Genomic DNA, 16,522 nt, shown 5'->3' with positions numbered 1-16,522 from the left:
AAAGTTTAGAATTTATCATTTTGTTCTGTAAGGTAAAATATATGCATTTGAAATGGATAATTAGTACAAAAACTTGTATGTTTTATACATTTATTTTTTCCGCTGGTTCGAATTTACAAGTCTAATTGTTGTTCACATGGTGTTTATATATATACAAATGTCCTGATTGGAGTTTAAAGCCTTATATGGCCGTTTGAAATTTGTTAAAGATAAAAACAGAAAAAATGTGCTCACGTGTAGAAATGAAAGTACAGAAAAGAGATTTCTAAAGATGTTCCATGAAATTAAATGTACTTTACATAAATAAGAGCTGTTGTTAGGAAGAAATTATAGGAAAACATGTTTATTTGTTATATAGTGCTGGGTTGGGATAAGATGGTTCCTGTTTTTATTCTTTGCAAAATTATATAAACTTATGCTTAAGCCTCCAAAAAACGTTTTTTTAATTGTTTTCAAGAAAAAGAAAACATATTATGTAAACAGTATCCATCTTACCCCACAGTCTTAGATTTAAATTTAATTTTAGAATAACTACTGATAAAAGGTATTCGAAGTGTTGCAAAAAAAGTAAACATCATTTTTGTCGAATATAAATGTGCAATACTATATACAAAAGTGCAGTTTTCATACATCTGTATGTGCTTGGTATTAATACACTTCTCATCCCAATATATTGGAAAACCAAACTTTGAAAGAATCCAGCATTAGATTTTTCAGGCACGCTGGATCGATGTCATAAATTGTGAAACCACCGGTTGTTGTATCGACTATCAACTCCCGCACGCAAGTGGTTAGGAGGGTGTTCATGGACGACTGCAGGAGGTTCTATAAAGTAAAGTACACTCGCTGTATAAATATAAGATGTACAAAACGTTTTATAGAGATTATTTCTTGGCCTATGAACCCATTTTATAACATATGTACTCATTATTCGTTCGTAATTGCTTATATATGCACAAAAAGAACGGGTAATTTTTGCAAATACGTATAGTAGGGTGGGGGAGATAGTACACATTTTCATTCTATTTTCTCGTTCCATTTGGTAGTAAACAAAGAACATTCAAAGAATTATAAAACCGTATCCTCACGACTCCCTTAGACCGTTGCTAATTGTTTAAACCCGATCACGATATTTGTATATTGTGTGCTAAGGTGTCCCATCTTCCCCCAGAGTACTATATGTAATAAAAGCGGGTAATTCCTACTTACAAGCTTCTTAACTAAAATGAAAATAGTGTTGTTTTTTTTAAATTGTCGTTTAAATATAGGAAAAAATTAAGCCGACGCATAGTGTATACTGCGTACAGTCATGACGTTATACGTTGAACGTTGTAACAAATAAAATTAATAAAAAAGGTAACTTATAGTTTACGTCGTTTATGATATATGAAAACTTGTGCAAAATATTACCGCTTGTCCTCCGTTCAATGTTAAGGTGGTAGTTGTTGTGGGTAGAGTTGTTGTTGTGGGCGTGGTGGGGGTGGTGGTTGGACGGTTGTCGAGTCCAAAAGGGTTCTTGTAACCGTCCTGTTGAAAAATATTTCTTTAATGTTTAAAATTGCGCATAACAGCAACGATATTTTTGTTTGTTTACATAAAGATATATATTAGGGTCGGGGGTGAAATGCATTTAGCAAATAATATCTAAATATTCTGATCGTGTTTTAAACAAATAACAACGGTCTATGGGAGTCGTGAGGGTACAGTTTTATAATTAATTTACTTTGTTTACTACCAAAATGGTAAGGGAAATAGAATGAAAAGGTATTCCATCTTTGAAAGATGATCTTACCCAACCATACTTTAACTTTTTTTTTAAATACTACTTTCAACTTAACACACTAAGTATGCAATTGAAAATATTTGGAAATCTTTTTCTTTTGAAAACATAAAACTTATAAAACTAATAAAGCTACTGTGGGGTAAAACAGATTACGTTAGCACCTAATGTATAGCTCATACTTACAATTGTTGTTATAACAATTATCAAAGCTTTCTTATAGAGTCACGAGGAAGCTATAATTATGTAATTATTCTTTCTTTATTATTAAGATAGAAAAATAAAATAGAATGAAAACACCATATTACCCCAATCTATTATAATTAATTTAAGAAACAAAGGCAGTATTTTTTTTAATTATTTACTACCATCATGCAAGGATTCTTCATTTCCCGTCTGTATTTATGAACGCTGAACCATGACCAAGCTGTGTAGCCAATCAGGAACAAGAGAATTAATGTCCCGAGCACGATAAACAGGTTGCAAGTACTGCGTCTTTTTCTGCAGGGACGAGTCTGGGCCTCAACGTATAGAGGAGGCGCCTAAGTACAAATTGTAAAATAATTCGAATTTTTCCTTCAAAGGTAAATTAATCAGAAAAAATAAATTATAAATTTGACGTTTTTGAGGGGCAGTTTTACCTATACAATAAAACTCCGTTTGAGTAAAATAAGTAAAAAATTGAGAGCAAACACATCCCTAAAAAAATATTATTTTTCTTTCTTATGCCAACATTAACAATGAAAATACGGTTATTTACTCAATAAAAATAGGGAAAAAATAACCAAACACGCCAAAGAAAGCAAATGTATGTTTGCATACCGATGGAGTTTGTGCTGTGTCATCTATGGCGACAGGAAACATTTCATTTTCAGGAAGTTCCTCTTTACTGAAGGCGTCGTCCTTGTTGGGGGTTTTGAACCCACTAGACACTTGAAACACCATTTTACAAAACCACTAAGTTTAAAAATTAATATCCTATTTTAAACCTGTACAAAGAAATACGATTTTCAAAATAACCGAAATTACTGATAAGTTTAAAAACTAAAATTAAAGTATTACAATTCCCAATAAAATCTTAGACGAAAAAATAAAAACATTTGATTAAATTTGTAATGTTTTTTTTTTAAATTCGATATTTAAACTGAAAATGGATTGAAATGTTATAAAATGAAATCATAAGTTACAGAAACGCTGTTGTGTGTGCTTGAATAAGTTTAACTACAAGTGCAATCTTGCGTGTGACCAGTAGGATATATGTACATATAGAAGAGAAAATAAAATATGCCAGACTTACAAAACAAAGAGCTGTATGTGAATTTTAAATGCAGGAAACAAAAATAATAAACGGGAAGTTTATGCCCTAAAAATATACCCTGTTTTTAGGCTTATAGAAATTACATCAGAAAAAAGTCGATACCTATATAACAGAATGTCTTTATCACTTCAACTGGAAAAAGTTACAATTAAAACCATGAATCACTATAGTATAATGTATTAAGAATAAAAGGCTGCTGTTTATTGTGCACGAATGTACATAAAAGTTTTCCTCACTCGTTCCTTTAATTCATGATTTGACCAAAACCTCTGGCCCAGAGATTCCTCATGATTTTAGCCATAACTGACTTGGCGCACTCGAGGTTAATGGTGATGGTTTCTGAATTTATATCGAAAGTGATTACTCCCTCTTCAAGGGTTGCATCTTCCTCGACCACTTTAATGCATTCGGCCAATTTTGTTGCCATTTTTTGCCACATTTCTGGTGTTCCTTCAGCGTTCTGTAGATTGAACATTTAAAAATAAATAAAATTATTTATCTGCGGGTGACAGCGTACTATACAGTAGATATAATACGAGTGTTTCGTTCAAAATAGCTTTTTCCTGCTTATGACTTTTCGTCTGTGTGGATTTAAAGGACACCCACCCACAATGGTAGCAGCGTCGAAACGCTCAAACTCTGGTCAGGCGCCCTAACACAGACCATAAGTCGTTGGCATTTCGATGTTACGTAATAAATATAAAATTACAACTACAGAAAAACATATTCTAAACCAAGGTTTTAGTAGGATAGGAAAAGACGGAACACATTCAGCACAAAATATCCAAACATCTTAATCGTGTTTTAAACAATCTTGTTTTTCAATTCTTTGAACGTTCTTTGTAACTACCAAATGGGACGAGAAATTAAAACAAATATATACTAACCATACTATATACTAACCAATATAATAGCAAACAAACTACAAAAATGAATGAGTTATAGGTATTTTATATATTCTTCCGTGTCGTAACTTTTTCCAAAAAGCACGTGCGCGCTTACGAGTTATCATGTATATAACTTTGTTGATGATTTACTAGTACAGTTAAAAAGCATGACACACACGCTAGCAACGGTACTAGCATCGAGCATCGAACCCGGTAACTATAGGTATATTGAAGCAAGCACATATGGCGACTACGCTGGCAATTTATTGTTTAAACTAAAGCATACAATATGAGTTTACCATTCCATCGTTTCCGTCATGATCACCATCCTCATCACGATCGCCATCATGATCACGATCACCATCATGATCACGATCACCATCATGATCACGATCACCACCGTGATGGCGCCATGGCCGCCAATTTCCTTGATATCCACCTTCACGGTGTCTGCCTTCAATGGCACCCATACCATTCGGAAAGAGATCCATGATCTATATATGGTTAAAAGAAAAAAATAAGATTTCCCAGAACTTATAAAAGCCGATCACGGGAAAATGTGGTAAGTTAGTAGGGGAGAGGAAAATGGGACACCTATTCCCTCTATTTTCCCCTTTCCTATTTGTTTACGCAAAACAAAGAACATTCAAAAGGTATTTAACCATATCCTCACGACTGCAATAGACCGTTGGTAGTTTTTAAAACATAAGGATGTTTAAATATTATGTGCTAAAGGTATCCCGTCTTCCCCCACCCTACAATATGACATTCGGCTCATGAGGCGACAGTTATGGGTATTACAATATCTAGTCATTCTAGTGCGTGAATGAATAAGTGTAACTTATTTATCTTTTGGCGTAGCGAAGCATGTTCTATTTCGTACACCTGGTGCCAGCTCACGAGTTACCAGCACAAAAACGACATTTTATTTTTATTATTCTAAAGTACTGTTTAATGTATTGCTGGCAACCCGTACGCGATCCATTGGGTCGAAGTAAGTGCCTTGTGTTTTGCATAATGACACACATGACAACAATGGTAGCAGCGTCAAGCCTATAATAAGCTCCAGCTTTATTCTGTTGTCTATAAAGACAGGTGCGCCAACTACTGCGTCACGGTGCGGACGACAGTGAATATAGAAATATACGTTGATTAGAAATATAAAACACGGGATATAAAGCTATAAAGTATTAGCTACAGCGCTAGTTAATACGCGTATACGTCATCGGGCTGCATGATTCATGGTGATTAATTCAAAGTAACATATAATAAATGCCAAACTGGTCACGCCTGATAGCCTATATTGTTAACGTTTGCACCAAATACCACGGTGAACAAACAATAAACACAATGTTATGTACTTATTAAACAGATTGTATAAATGTTAATTGTTAACACACTTTTACGACAAAGAATCTTGGACGATTGCAAATAAGAATCTAAAACTGAAAGAAATGTTGCTTAAAATTTACTAAGACAAAGAAGGAAAACGCAAAATCACAAACCAAAAACTGTCCTAAATCGCCCTAAAAGTAAATAAATAAAAACTCACTCTCATTGGTGGGCACATCATTGCTCGTTGGTGTTTCAATGCATGGTGAAGTCGGCTCGATTTTATCCCGAAGTAAATTGATGTTGCCAAAAAACAACAAATTGTAAGGACAAGGAACAAGTAACATGCACATCGGCCGCGCTTCCTTGGTCGGCTGATTGGAACGTAACCCTGTATAATATGAATAATATAATTGTATTTACAAGCATATAGGCAGCAAATGTTATATAGGATTTCATAAATAAATTCAAAACCAAAGGAACTGGTGAAATATGCTGTTACAAAAGCAGACATTTTTTATTAAGACGCAAACACTTAGAACATTTAGTCGGGTGGGGTAAGATGGAACACCTTTCCATTCTACTTTCTCGTCCCGTTTAGTAGTAAACAAACAAAATTCAAAGAATTATTTAACCGCATCCTCACGACTCCCACAGACCGTTGTTAATCGTTTAAAACACGATCAGGATATTGGAATACTATGTGCTAACTGTGTCCCGTCTTTCCCCAACCTACTATTTTTTATAAAATGTGGCGCGAATCGATATCGCTTTTTATATTAAAAGTACAAACGTAAATTTCCACGATGTTGACATTTAAACTATAGGCCTAGTATCAAATATATTTACATATCTCTTCGATAACGAAAAAATAATAATTAAAAACAACAAAAATGCGTGTTTTACAGCAAAACGACATGTCAAAAGCACACATAAAATATATCGCTCGAAAATCGATAAAATTAGCATTTTTTGGAAACGACTTTCTAATAAGAAATAACCAACGTGGAAATAACTAACCGGTGCTTGTTGTCTTTGTTCAAAGAATGTTCCAGGTAAAGGCATTTCCTTTTCCTTCTTGCCAGTATCAGCTACCTCGACAACCATTTTCTATCTTTTGATTTTACTACAATTAAAATGGTAGCACAAATTCTACCTATCTCAATCTATATTATAGAGTAAATAAAGTATTTAAAATTGTAAGCGCATGAAACCCTAACCCTATGAACATAGCTATGGTCTCGACCTTTTAAATAAAAGACAGCTTATACCCTCATAAAGCAAAAGTAAATATTCAGTCCATACGAGACACCACTGTTTCTTGCCTTTGTTTGAGAACAAAAGACGAAGTCTCGTTTAGTAGAAAAACACAGACATCCAATAGGACATTTAAACTGCAAGTTCCTTTTACCAATGCTGACTAATATGCCAGACCTAAGACTAAACTGGTGTACTTAATTCTGTTTCATATACCCCATAACAATCTGTTTTGATAATATTGCCCGGCCATTTAGATTTGTATTTGTTACGCAATAGTGTCCATTATAATGAATGGAAGAGGAAACTGTGTTCTAAAATAAACCAAGCCAACACGTACTGCATGGATATCTCTGCAGCCGTCATGCTGTTGTCTGGCAACGCTACTTGCGTCATAAAAATCGAACGCAGCGAATCAGGTGTACACTGGCTCATTGCTTTTTGCAAATCATGGTGGTGCAACAAAATGGCCCGGAAATGTGTCACTTAAAAAAACCATGATTCCACGTTTAAAAATTGCTTTGTAAACGTAAAAGACTGCTTGGGTAAATACGCAATCAATTATAGCTGTCTGATTGTGCAATCACGTGTTTTTAATCACTTGCATCCGTGCGGTGACGACAGTACATGCAAGCGTGTAAGAATACAGACACAGCTTCGTTAATACGTTTGTGTAACAATGTAAGCAGCAATCATTTTCATTTATACACTAGTAAAACGACACTAATATATTAAAATGTGATGTACAAAACTGATATAGTAAGGTGGGGGAAGATGGGACATATGTTTATTCTCTTTTCTTGTCTTATTTAGTAGAAAACAGAGAAAATTCAACAAATTATAAAACTGTGTCTTCACGACTCCCATAAACCGTTGTTAATTGTTTAAAACACGATCAGAATATTTAAACATTATGTGATAAAGGTGTCCCATATTCCCCCACCTTACTATATAATAAAACCTGATATAGTCTTTCGTAAATATCCGTTCTACGTTCATTCTAAGTTCTAAAACGTAAAGACTGCTATATAGTAGAATGTGGGAAGACGGGACACCATTAGCACATAATATCCAAATATCTTGATTATGCTTTAAACTAATAACAACAATCTATGGGAGTCGTGAACATACGGTTTCATAATTTCTTGAATGGATAGGAAAACAGAATGAAAAGGTGTCTTGTCTTCCTCCACACTACTACTATGTCGTGACGTTAGAAACTTTATAACTATTAGGCGTTTCTCCACCTACGATGTACAGTTTGTAAGAGGAATATAGGCTACCACCTTCGTTATATATTCTTACTGATAATGGTTCCACTGTTAGGTATGCTTCCTTGTTTAGAAACTAAAATATTGCAATATCGCAGTAGGCAGTAGGATGTTGAAATGCGTCATCTGCTGACCTACGTCATAGGCGACCATGTTTTTCTACATAGTATCAACGCATCCTCAGTAGCTGCTACTAAAACCCTTTCTCAGTACACTGCGCTCACATGACTGTAAAATCATTGAATTTCGCTCAAGCGCAGACGCCTGTAAGCGAAAATAATAAATTCGAAGTAAAAACTATTTTTCCTCAGTGGAAATCCCGACATTACCGCAGTTATTTTTACACTTACCATGGCCTAGGCTATGCCCGTACAAATCACGCTTTTTGCTGAATCGTTTTAAACAATATGTGGTCATATAATATGGCCAAGCTACCAACCGTGAACCGTTGCTATAACACAAGCTCCCGGTTTCCAAGACAAAGGTAGCAGTTACATAGTTGACTGCAACTGGAAACAGGGGCAAACGCAACAACAATTTTTAAATTCATTGTGACGTACACAACGCAAAAGATGTACAACACATATATAATAACATGAAAGTCTTTCATATAAACAAGCTATACCAGTGACTGATATATATTCTTGCCTTTTTTTAAAAGACATCCAACTATGTATATAAAATACGGGTAGGCTATATAACAAGACAAAAAAAATGAAAATTTGGTGTTCTGTATAATCTTTTTAATAGGAAATCATTTTGTAGTTGTGTTTTGAGTTTTACCAAACATTTTTTGTATAAAATCACGTTACATCACATGTGTATCCTATTCGCTGATTGGGTTTCAGTTCCTGAAACAAAACACCTTGCCGTTTTATTATGTTTTTTGTAGCAAGCAAAGGTCGAAATCGGAATTGCTGTGAAAAGCAAGTGAGTTATAAATAAACTACGCCAGGCCATTGCGTTGAACAAAACATTGTACAGGCATGACGGAGCACAAAGTATAATTATATTGCGTTAACGTCGTTCAATGCTTCAGCGATTTTCCATACAGTTAAAGACTGGTCACACGAAGTAAATTCAATCAAAAATAGTACAATTACTTTTCAAAGTAGGCTGAGCACAAATTAAAGTACACTTCAAACATTAATTCGAGGTTTAGGTCACAGAAAGACTGGTTATATAAATTCAATTAAAAATGGCACAAATACGTTTTAATGTCAGCACAAATTAAAATAAACTTTAAACATTAGTACGAGGTTTAGGGTCGCAGAAAAATATTTTACACCACAACACAAATTCGAGGTTTATGTTTAGAGCGGTCTTGCATTGTAATAGTTAAAACAAATCGGCAAAAATGGTGTTTTTCCTCATTAAAGTTGCGATTTTGACTCAAACATTTTGAAAACATCGACAAACGCCTTTTCAAGTTCTGCGGCGAAAAGTTTGTTGTTTGTGACGTCACAATGTTTCCAGGTGGTAACGACGTAAGGTAGCTTGTGGTCGTTTACGCGGTAAAAGATTCCGTATCCATTGTCCACCATCGGCGGCACACCCCCACTGCACTGTAGTGGGGTATTGGCAATTTTAGATGTTAATATATATAATACTACAGGGGAAGATGGGACAACTTTAGCACATAATTCTTAAATATCCTGATGGTATTTTAAACTATTAATAACAACGGTCTATGGAAGTCGCAAGGATATAGTTTTATGTTTAAATCTTCTTTGTTTTCTACCGAATTAGAAGGGAAAATAGATTAAAAAGGTGTCCCATCTTCCCCCACCAAACTATAATAGGTTCTAGGTTGGGTTAAGACGGTGCGAATTTTCATTTTTTTGTCCGTTTTGTAGTAAAAAAATATTTACATAATTATTTAACGTATCCTTACAACTCTAACAGACTTCATTGTAAAAACACGATTAGAAAATATCAACCTTGGAAAATATGTAGGGTGGGGGAAGATGGGACACCTTTTCATTCTATTTTCTCGTCCCATTTGGTAGTTAATAAAGAACATTAAAAAAAAAAAACGTATTCCCACGACTTCCATAGACCGTTGTTAATCGTTTAAAACTTGATCAGGATATTTAGATATTAAGTGTTAAAGGTGTCCCATCTTACCCCCACAGTAATTTATTATAAGCTAACAGTATTTATCTTCCAACACCACACAAACTTCTATATTTAATCCAGTGGTACAGAAGTTGTGGTTATAATACATACATTATCCCAACTGTTATATATTGAATGAATGAATGTAACTTACTTATATTATCCAAATATAATATCCAAACGTGTTCGTGTTTTAAACAATTAACAACGGTCTATGGACCTTTATCACTTTATCTTCTTGTGGCCGGTAAATGACAAAGGTTATAACACTGGTGTTCATACACCTCGTGTCAGCTTACAAGGGACCAAGTATGTAACTTTGGGGGCAATTACATTTGTTTAAATTTTTTCTTTGTTTTTGTGCGGCTGATAATTTGGAAAACCCATTAGTGACCACTGGGTTTAAGCCATTGCCGTTAGATGTCTTGCCCAAGGAAACATACACCTACACAATAGTAGAAACGGCGAGGCTTGAACCCATTACCTATTGGTTAGAAAGTAGCGTGCTAACTAACTGTTGTACAGCGCCAGACATATTGGAAATATACAAGCAAAATACCCATGTCTATTTATAATAACCATCTTTACACACTGCATGCAAATATTCCTTACGTTGAAATATCCAACAAAACTTGTTGAAAGAATAAATTTTCCATTTCCACCACTTTTCTCAAACATCGGATCAGTGAATAAAGCAGGTAGGGACAACCCTTGCTCCTGGAGAATAATACATCAAATAAAATATAATATTAGTGACAGTGAATACAACTTATGCTAAAACAAAAACATTTTGTAACATGGGCACAGTTGTTAGAGAACGAGAGTCTAGACCAGAGGATAAGGCTTGAAACCGGATAAGGCTTGAAGGTTCAAGGCTTGAAACCGCCATCATTGTGGGCGAATGTATTCTCGAAAGAAACTTAACGTCAATTGCTTAACCTAGCGGTTCTTTTGGGTTATTCAAATTATTAGAAAAACAGAAAAAAATCCCAAACTATACATCCACAAAGACACAAAGTTACATATAGTATTGTGGGAGAAGATGGGACACCTTTAGCATATAATATCCAAATGTCCTGATCGTGTTTTCAACAATTAACAACAGGCTATAAAAGACGTAAGGATACAGATTAAAAATTTTTTAAATGTTTCTTTGTTTACTATCAAATGAGAAGAGAAAATAGATCGAAATGATGTCCCATCTTCCCCACTCTACTATAACTTGTATATAGAAGTGTATGATATTTCCACTAACCTTCGCTACAATAGCAAGAGCAAAAAGATGGCGATCACAACCTTTCCCATCACTACTTGCCCGCATGAGGGCCAAGCCTTTATCATGAGCTGCGCGCAACAACTCAATAACAACAGGGTTGTTATTGTTATCACTGCTTTTAGCTGCTTTGCAGAAAGCTTCAAGTTCAGGGGTGCAGGTTCTACACGTCTCTGTTCGCCCATGAAAGTACCTGAGATTTAAATATGCTATTAAATTTTTTCTGAACGTATGCACCTTGGGCAAGAATTTTAATGTCAATTGCTCTAAGGTAAAAGGTTGTCTAAATAGTATAAAAAAAATTATAGATTAAAAAAATCATTGCCCACAGAGTTACATATGTGGTAACTTGTAAGCAAGCATGAGGTGTATGAAACAGAACACCTGTGTTATAATAACTGACATTGACCTGCAACCTGAGGATAAAAAAGTTACATACATTATACGCAACTAAAACCGCTGCTGTAGGGTTTGTGGCCTAAGTTATACGGCACATACAAATTCAACTGCTGTTTTGTGTCCATTTAAAACAGCTGTGTCATTTGATTTTATCGAAAAATTTTTAATTTGGGTATTTCTTAAAACCAGTTTTTGTTATGTAGGAATAGGCATGAAATGTAATATTAGTTTTAAAGACAAACTTTCTTGTAGTTGCAGTTTCGTAAGTGGCTGCTGGTTTTCCATGCAGTCTTATGTAAGCAAGTTGAATGCAGATTTGAATGAAAACGTCTGGGACAATCTGTATGAAAAAAGGCATGACGTAAGTATACCAGAACCTTAAAAAACGCCACAGAAAAAATCTAGTGAGGTCTGTGCAGTAGAACACTGGCCCAAACTTCAGATGTGCCTAGCATGAGGACCCTTCTCATTAGAAAGTGTCGCAAAACTACCAATTTTTAACACCACAAATATAATTACTGATTAAATATTATTACATAATAATATAATCAATAATACCGTTATTCGTCCCTTTGATTACGGTAGCTAAGATTTAGGAACATTTTAACGAAAAGACAGGATAGCGACAAAACAACAGTTGTTAAAACACACTTACAGTTAAAACATATTTACATTTAGTTGAAGGAAAATAGGGGGGGCGCTACATCCAGCAGACAAACAAACCATTTATTTTAATTAAGTTTAAGTTCTAATAGAAACAAAAGTGTGGCTAAAGACACAACCCGTACAATAGGGGAAGTCGGCTTTAAAGAGGATTGACCTAAAGATTGGGTCATGATGGAACAACAAAACATAAAACAGTTAGTGCACAGAAATAGATATACGTACATACCTTCAGCTTCTTGAGTTCTAGTTTGCCAAATTTTGTAAAAGATGGAACAATAAGTTGCAAATCCTCATCAAAAGTTTGATGCACTTTCTTTCCTTCTTCTATTGCATCATAAACTTGCTCATCCAAGCGGAACTCTAGTTCTTCAGGTTTTGGAAATTCAGCTTGAAATAATAAAAAAATTGTCAATTTGTCAAAAATGATATAAAAATATTGTTAGGCTTTGTCAGAAATAATTAGTTATATTGTACAACCTGCATGCTAGTTTCGTGTTGTTGCCGACAATTTCAGACATATAACTTGTAGATAATTTAGTTTGCTTTCAAGTATTCGTTTTTAAGACACAAAGATTTGACTATTAAAATAAATGCTGTTAAAATAAGCGCTAAAACACAAGGGGAGGCACGGATAGTTAGACAAACAATTTTGTGAAAAAAATCCAACTTATTGATTGTAATGTTCACCGACTTTAATTGAATCCAGGGTAAATTCACCTACCCTGCCACCCTAGGTTTGGTACCTATGTGCTTTATTATATCATACATATGCTTTATCCTCCTATAACACGGGTGTCTTATGAGTTACCATGTATGCTACTTTGTGATTTTTTTATGTAGGCCTGATAATTTAAACAATCCATTAATGGCCAATGGGTTGGAGCAATTGTCATTAAGTGTCTTTCTCAACGACACATGTGCCCACAATGGTACCGACGACAAGCCTTTAACTCATAGCTTCTTGGTTACAGGCAGGCGCGCTGACCACTTTGCAACATCACTGGTCAAATACAATGTAGACACTGCATACAGCTTACCACAATCTGCAGATCCCATCCACACACCATTACACGGCTTCAACACACTCATAGTGAATTCAACAAACAAAACCATAACCATCCCATCCATTGCACTATGTTCACAACTGCTGGAGTAGGAACCGTTGGCTCCCCAAATCTCATTAAAGCATTTATCCCTCCATCTCTGGGTGGGATTACCACTGAAACCATTTCTTAGAATGTCTGTGTCCGTCTGGAAATATTAAGAATATTTAAATTTTACATTTCTTTCCTGTGGCTAATTATAAAAGTTAGTATTTTCAATATAAAATTTCTAAAAAAATGGCATTATGAGAATTTAAAATATTGTTTAAATTAGGAAGTTGTTGATATTTCAGGTAAAAGTATAAATCAAAAATTTTATTTCGCTTCGAAAATACTCAAAAAGATTTATCTCAATTCTTCTTTGCAAAATATGTTAAGTAACTTCGATGTTTACGTGAAAGTAACTTCGAAAACACGGCAGTTGCTTAAACCAAGTGGTCAATAATGTGTTGTACGAATTATTAGCCAGTGTTATAACGACTGTCGTTTGCCGACTACAGGAGAATAAAGCAAGTTACATTCGTTCATTTATATACAAACAAAATATGTAAGTTAAAATAATTTGTTTACTGCCTCACTTGCCCCACTATTTCTTCATCCATGGATACAACATGAATTGCAGACTCGATCTCATACAAATTCTTCTGGTTTATTTCACTTAAATCTATCAAGTGATTTCGTATGTCTGCCCAGCGGTCACGATCAAGTGCGGTGAGTGCGGCTACACCATCAGCTGCGTCATCACGAGCTACACATTTGTCTTTAATGTTTTGTAAAGCTTTCTCAATTTGAGGGGGTGTATATGGCTTCTCTGCAAAGAAAAAAAAAAACTTACATAGTTTCAGATTGTCTATAAATAAAGAAACATTTGAAAAAAAAACTTAAAAACATGATAGAATCTCAAAATGTACGCCTGTATAGTATCACCAATATTTAATGATTTTACTGGTAGGTCATTTTTATCTCATACTACATATCATATGTCAAGTTCAAACAAAATGTTGATCTAGAAAATGAAATGTACCAGGAATAGTTAATAATTTAGCAATTTATATAGAAAATATTTGCAGGTAAAATAAGTTATAATATATATATTCAAAAAAATTGTCTAGTGTTAACATTTTTTAGTTAATATTGTACCTGATTTTGGATTAATCAAGTTTAATTTAAAGAAGTAGCCTCTGCAGATGACAACTGTGTGTGAGGGGGTGTAACCATCCGAGCGAGGTTTAAAATGGTTGGCAAGTTCATCCATGCCACGGTGAGGAATGCGACAAGTGTTGAATGCTGTCCTGGGTTTTCAAAATCAATAAATATTATACATATACCCAAAAGGTAAACACGAAATGAGAGAAGATTGTGAGTTTTAAATTTTTAGGCCATTAAAAATTTGCTTTTTTTTTTTTTATTTATATCTTCTTTATCTAAAAGTTGAGCTCATTTTTTTGTTTAGATTAACATGCTGCGATTAATAGACTAACCGCAGTTGATCCATGGAGAGAGTTTGACCTGCACCACTTTTATGAGGGGGCAATTGCTGGTTTCGTAAAAGTTGCCAAAATGTTGCAACAATATGAAGACTGAAAGCCATTCTAGTTAGCTGGAAGAAAAATTTATCACAGAGTATTGGTTTAAGATAGTAGTGTTATATATATAAGTTATTCTAAAACTGGCAAATGCATGTACAGAAGTAAAATATAGCTAAAATGCAAAAAAAAACCTTTTCATTCTTTCCAAAATGTATTAATTTTCCAAAAAAAATTCCAACAAAAAATGTGGGATTTTTCCAAATTTTTTTCCAAAATGTGATAGGCTGTAGTTAATAATTTTTCACAGGTCACCACCTGTGTGCCTTCTTTCAATGGCCAAAAATAATCCTGATATGTCGCACATCCAGCGAAGTTCATGTAGGGCAATGGAAACCGAAGTTCCAAGTAAGCTTTGTCCAACCACCATTTTTCAAGCCAGTTTCGTTGGGCTGCAAAGGAAGTTATCTCTAATTGTCAGTTGTAGCCCAAAGTCACTGGACAAACAGAATAATCATACTAAATAACATACCTTAATACTAAAATATATTTCTCATAAAAGGCATGCTTATTTCATGTAAAAATATAAATTCCACATTTAAATTATGTTTCGTTAATGTTGCAAAATTAAATTAATAATTGCTTTATTTTAATTAGTGGCATTATGTCTTTACTCTTTAATTTATATAAACTGGATTTTTAAATTAGAAAGAATTTTATGCTGGAAATACTTTTTGCATGCTCTTGTAATTTTTCATGAAGTTTTACTCCTTCACCATCAAGAAAATCTTCACAAATTTTCTTCGTGTTTTCAAACTCTTCATCACTTGCAACTAGAGAAAAAAAAACTTTTTACAATTTTACTTAGATACAGTATAAAGTCTTCTAACCTGCCCTTACAGAATCTAAATATTTAGATATTGTGTTTTCTAATGTCGAAATTGGTAGGTCCGGTAGTTTAAATTCAGCATCAAATGTTTTGTCCATTGCAACCACAATTCAAAAGCTTCTAAAGAATCTGTATTGTAAAACGAGTGCAGGTCATAAGTTTGTGGCTGCTTTATAAACCGCGCAATATTAATTGTACACAGTCAGAGAAAATTGCCTTCAATATTTGCTGTTGCTGAGATACCAAAGGTTGTTGGGGACATCTGAGAGCAAAGTTCACTACTTTTAACGTATTAGGTCAAGTGATTAATCAGTAACTAGGCCTGTGTAAGAGGTAATCAAATAAAAACTAGATTAATTCATATTGTTTGTTTGGACATCGGTAGCCTGTGGCGAAGTAAATACACCCGACTTTATGTTTACTGTATAAACTACAAAAATAGCTGCCTTAATTGCCTTTCATAAACGGACTTTGATAATCGCTTATCGCCGTCGTGGTGGATACTAACGTGTAACCTGATACATATTTTTTTATATTCAACTCTTAGGCATATTCTGTTGCGTATATATAATTCTCAGGCATATTCTATTGAATATATATAACTCTCACGCATAACACAACAGAATATGCCCGAGGGTACAATACACAATTTATACCTGAGAGTTATAACACACATGATTTAGTATCTACCCGCCGGGAAGTG

General features: G+C 34.3%; 3 protein-coding genes across 5 annotated transcripts; all 3 read right to left on the bottom strand.

Moving 5' to 3' along the window:
• Positions 1 to 73: 73 nt before the first annotated feature.
• LOC149724559 (uncharacterized) lies at positions 74 to 2,776 on the bottom strand. The gene is made up of 4 exons (XM_089893145.1): positions 2,603 to 2,776; positions 2,149 to 2,322; positions 1,411 to 1,527; positions 74 to 825 (listed from the first exon to the last, which is right to left on the bottom strand). Exons 1-4 carry the CDS (start codon positions 2,723 to 2,725, stop codon positions 661 to 663), a joined length of 579 nt encoding a protein of 192 aa, XP_089749271.1. The 5' UTR covers positions 2,726 to 2,776; the 3' UTR covers positions 74 to 660.
• LOC149724558 (uncharacterized) lies at positions 2,770 to 6,505 on the bottom strand. Of its 2 annotated transcripts, XM_089893144.1 has the most exons (5): positions 6,338 to 6,505; positions 5,538 to 5,708; positions 4,385 to 4,479; positions 4,285 to 4,348; positions 2,770 to 3,558 (listed from the first exon to the last, which is right to left on the bottom strand). In XM_089893144.1, exons 1-5 carry the CDS (start codon positions 6,422 to 6,424, stop codon positions 3,343 to 3,345), a joined length of 633 nt encoding a protein of 210 aa, XP_089749270.1. In that variant the 5' UTR covers positions 6,425 to 6,505; the 3' UTR covers positions 2,770 to 3,342. The 2 variants fall into 2 exon arrangements, with proteins under 2 accessions (XP_089749270.1, XP_089749269.1); XM_089893143.1 differs by having other exon boundaries at positions 4,285 to 4,479.
• Positions 6,506 to 8,832: 2,327 nt separating this feature from the next.
• LOC149724557 (peroxisomal carnitine O-octanoyltransferase-like) lies at positions 8,833 to 16,291 on the bottom strand. Of its 2 annotated transcripts, none has more exons than XM_089893137.1 (12): positions 15,821 to 16,291; positions 15,662 to 15,763; positions 15,249 to 15,382; positions 14,886 to 15,004; positions 14,545 to 14,696; positions 13,983 to 14,215; positions 13,339 to 13,552; positions 12,528 to 12,688; positions 11,878 to 11,975; positions 11,219 to 11,429; positions 10,576 to 10,680; positions 8,833 to 9,410 (listed from the first exon to the last, which is right to left on the bottom strand). In XM_089893137.1, exons 1-12 carry the CDS (start codon positions 15,915 to 15,917, stop codon positions 9,219 to 9,221), a joined length of 1,818 nt encoding a protein of 605 aa, XP_089749263.1. In that variant the 5' UTR covers positions 15,918 to 16,291; the 3' UTR covers positions 8,833 to 9,218. The 2 variants fall into 2 exon arrangements, with proteins under 2 accessions (XP_089749263.1, XP_089749264.1); XM_089893138.1 differs by having other exon boundaries at positions 15,831 to 16,285.
• Between the last annotated feature and the right edge of the window lie 231 nt (positions 16,292 to 16,522).

Source organism: Ciona robusta, unplaced genomic scaffold (assembly GCF_009617815.1).
Source record: "Ciona robusta unplaced genomic scaffold, ASM961781v2 AP042730.1".
Lineage (NCBI taxonomy): Eukaryota > Metazoa > Chordata > Ascidiacea > Phlebobranchia > Cionidae > Ciona > Ciona robusta.
The sequence above is the reverse complement of the archived record's forward strand: the minus strand, read 5'-3'. Positions and strand labels throughout refer to the sequence as shown.